Genomic DNA, 6,494 nt, shown 5'->3' on the forward strand with positions numbered 1-6,494 from the left:
AGAAACTTAAGCTGCTTTAATTATTATAATTGCTGGATATAGTAAATGATGAAAAGACCGAGCCATCATAATACCACGGTCAAGCTTTAGCATTCAGAAAAGCCATCTGAAACATCATTAATGCAGTGAAAAGAGTGACATTTACCTTCTTGAACTGTTTATCACTGCTGTCAGACATGGCTGCAGACGTTGGTGGGATATCTGGTGCTCTCAGGGATGAATCACCTGTGGTTTCTAGAAAAAAATAAATACAACATATACAAATTATTTTTCCCTTTTTTAATACACACATTTAGCATTTAGACATTACACATTTAGAAAAAAGAACTTTGTGTCAGGTGACAATAAAAATAAGCATGCGAAAGCATATATTTGCTTGTTTTTTTAAGCAATTACATTAAGTCACCATATCCCAAAGAAACTCCAAGGTTTGAAAAGTAAATGCTGCAAAAGTGCTTGAGAAATAGTTTTTAACAAGGCACATTTTAGGAGCATATAATAGAGCATATAATTTTAGGATTGTAGTGAGTGTAGTGATGAGAATATATACTGTATAAGAAAATATGTGCAATCTGCTATATATATTAAAAAAAAAAAAAAAAAAAAAAATTAACATCATAAAATGCAGTTCTAAACAATAGTTCTCTTTCTAAGATAATTAGAAAGAATTCAGATTAGAAATTCAATCAGTGTACTTTTCAAAACACTTGAGCTGTAAGAACTCTACACATATAGAATAAATTATTAATATTGATGGAAAGCGAGAAAGAGACAAACACAGGGAAGAGCCCACAAAATCTTTAGAGAGGAGAAGGTGAAGTCAAGGGACCAAGTGGCAAGACAATTAATATTGGAGAAATCACACATTCACAGATACTGTTAGTGTCATTAACTGCATCTGTACTGTAACTGCAAATGCATCTGAACTGAATGCTGTAGCATCCAGTTAAAAGAGCTCAGCTTAGTGTCTATTATAAAAAGTCAAACAAAATAACACTCGAGTGTTTGTGATCCGGTTTAGACTAAATATACACTAGCGTTAAAAAGTTTGGGGTCCGTATGTTTTTTTATGTAAGAACTTAATACATTTGTTCATCAAAGATGCAATAAATTGAGGAAAAAGTGACTGTTTATTTGAATTTTATCAGCTTTGCATCACAGGAATAAATTACATTTTAAAGTATATTAAAATAGAAAACAGTTATTTCAAAAACATTTTGAAAAATATTACCAACCCCAGACTTTTGAAATGTAGTGTAAATACCAACGCAACTGCAGCAGGAAGCTTACTCTATGTTTCAAATTAAGCTTCTGTCACATAAAGAAGCTGTAGCTCCGTACAGACAATAAAGTGATTTCTGCCTAACAACATTATTATAATATTTTAAAGATTATTTCCTTTGATAATGATGGGTTTTGCTGGTCCATCCTTAGAGGCCCACATCCCATCAACTTAAATCCATTTTACGTCAGTGCAGCAGCGCAGGAGAAATCGAGGAACGCTAAGTGAGGCATTTACACACCTAATAACAGACGCAGACCAGAAGCTCCATTGACTTCACTACCCAAACCTGTGAAGAACGTGGAGGGAGGGAGAGGAGAAGGGAGGAACAAGAGGAACAAATGAAATGAAAATAAAATAAAGGCTGTAGAAAAAGCGTGGAGCGCTCATTTCATTGAACATTGGATTGGGATTCTAGCGGACAAGCAGTGTCAGCACTGTATACTAGAAAATATGTTAATGCACACAAATAACCAGACTTATGTGAAAATTCTTAAAATGCCTTAATGTCACATTACCATTAGGAAAATGCTGACTATGTATATATGAAAATGATTGTAAGCAATGAAGTGCCTAAGAATATAATGATATGTTTAGTTGGCAGAAATCACAGTGGCAAACTACATGGAGCCCATGGTTAGATTTAGTACCTTGAAGCTTTAAAAATCTTAACATTCACACACACACATTCACATAAAATGACATTCACAAAAATTGCAGTAAACTATGATTTTTTTAGAATTTTTTCAGAAGATCAAAAGCATAGAATATATGCCTCAACCTTCACTATGTTAAACTTAATAATTTTTTTAAATAGAAAGTTGTGTTATATGCTTACTAAAATTTTCACAGAATACTGTAAGATTTGCACAACCAATCAAACGTTTGGGGTTGGTAAAATTTTGTAAATGTTTTTGAAAGAGCCTTATCCTCTTTTTTTTAATCCCCATAAATCATAAGCAGTGTCTCAGAACCAGCCGTTTTCAGATTCTAGCTTTTATGACATCACATGACTGCTGACGGGCTCTGCCCTATTAGCATAGACCCCGCCCTAAGTGAGCTGTACACAGTCCGCCATGCTTATCTCCTCACCAGAGCATTTAACAGCAGCATTCAAATAAGAAATGTATTCTTATTAAAGCTACTAAAGTTAATTCAATCAAAAGCAGTGAGTGATTATCTGTTTTTCTTTTGTTGTTTGATTCATATTAACAGCATATATGGGAGATTATCAGTCTTGAAAACAGTTGTGCTTCTGCTCATAATACTTTTTTTCAGGATTATTTGAAAAACAGTATTCAGTTTGTGTCCATCATGAGGTGTGTGTGAAAGACAGCTTACCACTGGAGAGGAGGCTCTTCAGGAAAGTGAAGTTCTCTCCAACCTTTTCCATATCAGGTAGTAGTTTGGCTATCTCGTCTAGTTCAGGCAAAGCCCTGGCAAGCTTGTCTTTATTCGGGGGCAAAGAGATTACATCATTAGCAACCCAGACAAACATATCCAGGGCACTAAAAACACAAAATAATTCACAACTAAAGCATATGCTAGGGATGCACAATATATCGGCCACCATATCAGTTTCGGCCGATATATGTTCATTTTTAATGTTATCATTATTGACCCGATAAGAAAATTAGGCAGATATATTAAAGCAGATAAATAATAGATTATTTCCTTCAGCTGTGACACTTCAGATGCGCATTGTTTTATTTATCTCATATAAGATGCATTTGGTTAAGTTGATTAACGCGGTAGTAAAGCGCTCCAGTTTACTGGTGACCATCTTTAGCTTCAGTGCATGTAACTCAAACAGCAATGCACAACATTAAGAACTATGATTGGGACTGTCATATACATAACATTATAAAGAGAACACTATTGTAATAAAACGTTGTGAATTCTTTGGGGTTAGCTGCCGTGTTTCAGTGCGTTGTTATGGGAAGATCACATTCAAAACAGGAGTTATGCAGATTCTGACTACATAACTTACTTCACGTTAACTTGTGCATTTGCGTCATTTTGTGCAGATATAAGTTGCAATATTATGTTTATGTTGCATACATATCTGATTAATCTCATAAAGGATTGTTTTGTTGTAGTTACCCCACTAACAAATCAGTTAACCGATGTTCATTCAGCTCTTCAGCTTCAGCACATGCAGCTCAAACAACAATGCTGTTATTTGAAACAGTAATATTAATTTTAGATGTTTCTTTTTCAAAAACATGATGTATTATTAATAATAACTAGAACTTTTTTTCTTTCTCATATTATTTTCATCAACAATATGGTTTAATTAAAATCATTTCATTATTGTCCATGCCGAGGCTATTCCATGTTCTTTATCCATGGCAAATGCATTTTTATTCTTTGTACGTGTTGTCCAATGACTTGTTTGCATTATTTAAGCTTTTTTATTATTATTATTTCATTGTAAGGCAATACATATTTTTTGAAGTAAAAATTAATTTTAAAAGTTATGGAATCTTACACTTAAATTTAAGGAATCTCAAACTATGCTACTGTACTGTATGTATGATTTATGTTGAAGAGCTTGGGACATGTTTTGTAATGGTAAGGTTCTAAAAAAAAAATTATATAAAAATATGGATTTAGGTTTATCGGCTTTCAAATATAAAGAATTATCAGTTATCTGTATCGGTCAAAATCGGTACATCCCTAGCATATGCATATTGTTTGATCAAAATATGTCTCTCTGAATTACTTACCTAAATCGATATTTTCACTCAGCTCCCAAATGAAGTCTGGCACAATCCATGTGTATTGGCTCATATCAGGAAGCATTTCTTTCCATTCATCATAAGTCTGTAAAAAACAGAACAGACAGGATTTGAATAATGGTGTGCTAATAAACATTTTGTCTGATTCCAACAACCAATAGTATTTTTGTTGATAACTGATATGATGGCTGATACTATAAGGCCTGGTTTCACAGACAGGGCTTAGATTAAGCCAGGATTAGACATTAGTTCATTTAGGACATTTAGTAGCTTTAATAAACATGCCTTAGAAAAAAACATTACTGGTGTGCATCTTGAGACAAAACAATGGCAGTGACATATTTAAGATATGCCAGTGCAAGCTGCTTTCAGTTAAAACAGCTCAATCATGCATTTTAGTCTGGGACAAAGCTTAAGCCTTGTCTGTGAAACTGGAGGTAAATCTATAAATCACATGCTTAATCTGTTAAAAGAACACATGATGACAATGAAACCCAAATATCTGCATCCTGTTTGAAATAGGACAAACAGCACACCCAGTGTTCATTCAAATTCTGATTCAAATTCAGACTGCGTGTGCAAGTAAAATGACCTTGAGGTCAGTCATGTCAATTGGCTCAACAAAACAAAGTTATGCATACCTTTTTTGCTGTATATCCACCTCCAACTGCTGAGCCCAGCAAGATGTACCTCAGTTTCAACAGTCTGGCAGCAAGTCGGGCCACCCAGAAGGTCCGGTGTTGTTGATAGCCATGTCCTCCTGACCGGGATTTGGGAGGACGCATGGGGAGCCTTGAGAGAGACGTGTAATGGCGGGCAGCTGAGCAGTGAGGTGGTCTTTGTGGATTGTTGTTAGCAAAGTAGCGGTGATGGATGGAACGAGAGAGTGGGTGCAGTTTCTGCAATGGAACTCTGAACTTCACCCCCATTCTGGAGGGAAGTAGATTCTTGCAGGCAATGCTGTGGAGACAGAGAGACACTGTGATCATTCTGACACATTTAGCCTATACTCTTCTGAATCTCTTATTTTTCAGATTATAACAATATATGCAGGAATATTTGAAGAATATAGCCCCTAACGTTACTGTAATGGAAAACCATTGGGGTTTTTTTTGTAAATAAAATGTAGAAATAAACATTTAATGAAAATATAAGTCTATTAATCTAAATATTAGCAGGTCTCCAGCTTTCTGTCAGACACAAGCAGCATGCAAAACCACATTACTGTATAAGATATAAAGTCCCAAATTTGACAACTGTGTTAACAGACCAGCAAAAGCCTGAAAACGTTACCTTTTAAGTGATTATAGACACATTTTCAAGCTAGAACGCAAAACAAAAATAGTTCTTTGGTGGTTCCTGTAACCGTTGTCCAATGGCTAGTGCTTTAAAATGGGAAGACATATGTCAAATTAGACACAAATTTGTACTATTATATTGTTACAAATATTATTATGATATCAACATAGAAATTTTGTTGATAATTGATGTAATTTATCTAAAAACGTGAAAAGTGAGTCAGTGTTCGGGTGGTGTCCATTTAGTGCAGTAGTGTAGCCTGTCAGTGTCATTTAGGAAATGAAACCAAGTAACAGTAGACACTTAGAGCGAATCCTCACAGTTAACAGTTATAATTATTGATTAGTGCATTTATTTCAGAGATGATTAGACATTTTTATTTATATATCCAATCACCTGGTTTCCAGTCACCTGTATTTGCGCTAAATTCTATAGCTGCAAACGAGCTACTCCACTTACCAGGTAACTACACCTCCGGCTCGTAACATCCTGCTATTGGCTGTAATGGAATATATAAGTGTCTATCAGATCTCTTTACTTTATAAGTTTCAATTCATTTTTCCAAATGTGGCACTTAGGTTAGCTGCATGGCTAACAAGGGCATAGCAAGCAGGCGATCACCAGTGTCAATTGCTGCTAGAGGAGTGGAAAGTACTTCCTGGTCCACTACGTGACGTCATGATTTCAAAACAAAAGTCAGCAAAAATAAAAGTCGCGGCCTAGGTCACATGTAATGGTACCATTTTTTATTTATTTGTAATGACATGATGTACAGATGTGAGCTTTTATGAGCAGTATAACTGGAGAAGAAACCACTTTAACGACTTTTTTTAAAACACTAAGGTAAGACCATCAAAAATCAAAGATTTCTAAAGAACATTATATTCTCACAAATAAAGTGGCTGGAAGTAGAAAACAGTCAGATTTTTGACTATAATATGATTTCATCACAGTGTATAGACATGACATTTCTTAATTTTGTGCATAGCAGCCTTTTAAATTAAGCATTCTTTATTTATTAATCTCTTTGCTCATTATAAAAAACTCATTGTAAAAAAAACTATAAAGGTCAAAAATAAAGTAGGATATTATAAGACTCAATCAAGTCCAACTTCTAGGTAATCCCTCAGAGATTTAGGTTCTACGTGTGATTGCAATACAAATAATTTCCA

The 6,494-nt window shown here is 34.6% G+C and overlaps 1 protein-coding gene across 7 annotated transcripts in view; it reads right to left on the minus strand.

Moving 5' to 3' along the window:
• Positions 1–5,997, minus strand: part of opa1 (OPA1 mitochondrial dynamin like GTPase) — a 39,558-nt gene extending 33,561 nt beyond the window's left edge. For 3 of the 7 annotated variants that reach the window (XM_051896996.1, XM_051896993.1, XM_051896992.1), the window contains exons 1-6: positions 5,782–5,997; positions 4,665–4,983; positions 4,012–4,108; positions 2,624–2,731; positions 1,524–1,571; positions 146–234 (exon numbers count right to left, since the gene is read on the minus strand). In XM_051896996.1, the coding sequence (XP_051752956.1) occupies positions 146–234; positions 1,524–1,571; positions 2,624–2,731; positions 4,012–4,108; positions 4,665–4,983; positions 5,782–5,810 (690 nt within the window). In that variant the 5' untranslated portion in view covers positions 5,811–5,997. Of the gene's footprint in view, positions 1–145; positions 235–1,523; positions 1,572–2,623; positions 2,732–4,011; positions 4,111–4,664; positions 4,984–5,781 lie in introns of those variants that run through there. The other 4 variants (XM_051896997.1, XM_051896995.1, XM_051896994.1 and 1 more) reach the window with 2 other exon arrangements.
• Between the last annotated feature and the right edge of the window lie 497 nt (positions 5,998–6,494).

This window comes from Ctenopharyngodon idella, chromosome 6 (assembly GCF_019924925.1).
Source record: "Ctenopharyngodon idella isolate HZGC_01 chromosome 6, HZGC01, whole genome shotgun sequence".
NCBI lineage: Eukaryota > Metazoa > Chordata > Actinopteri > Cypriniformes > Xenocyprididae > Ctenopharyngodon > Ctenopharyngodon idella.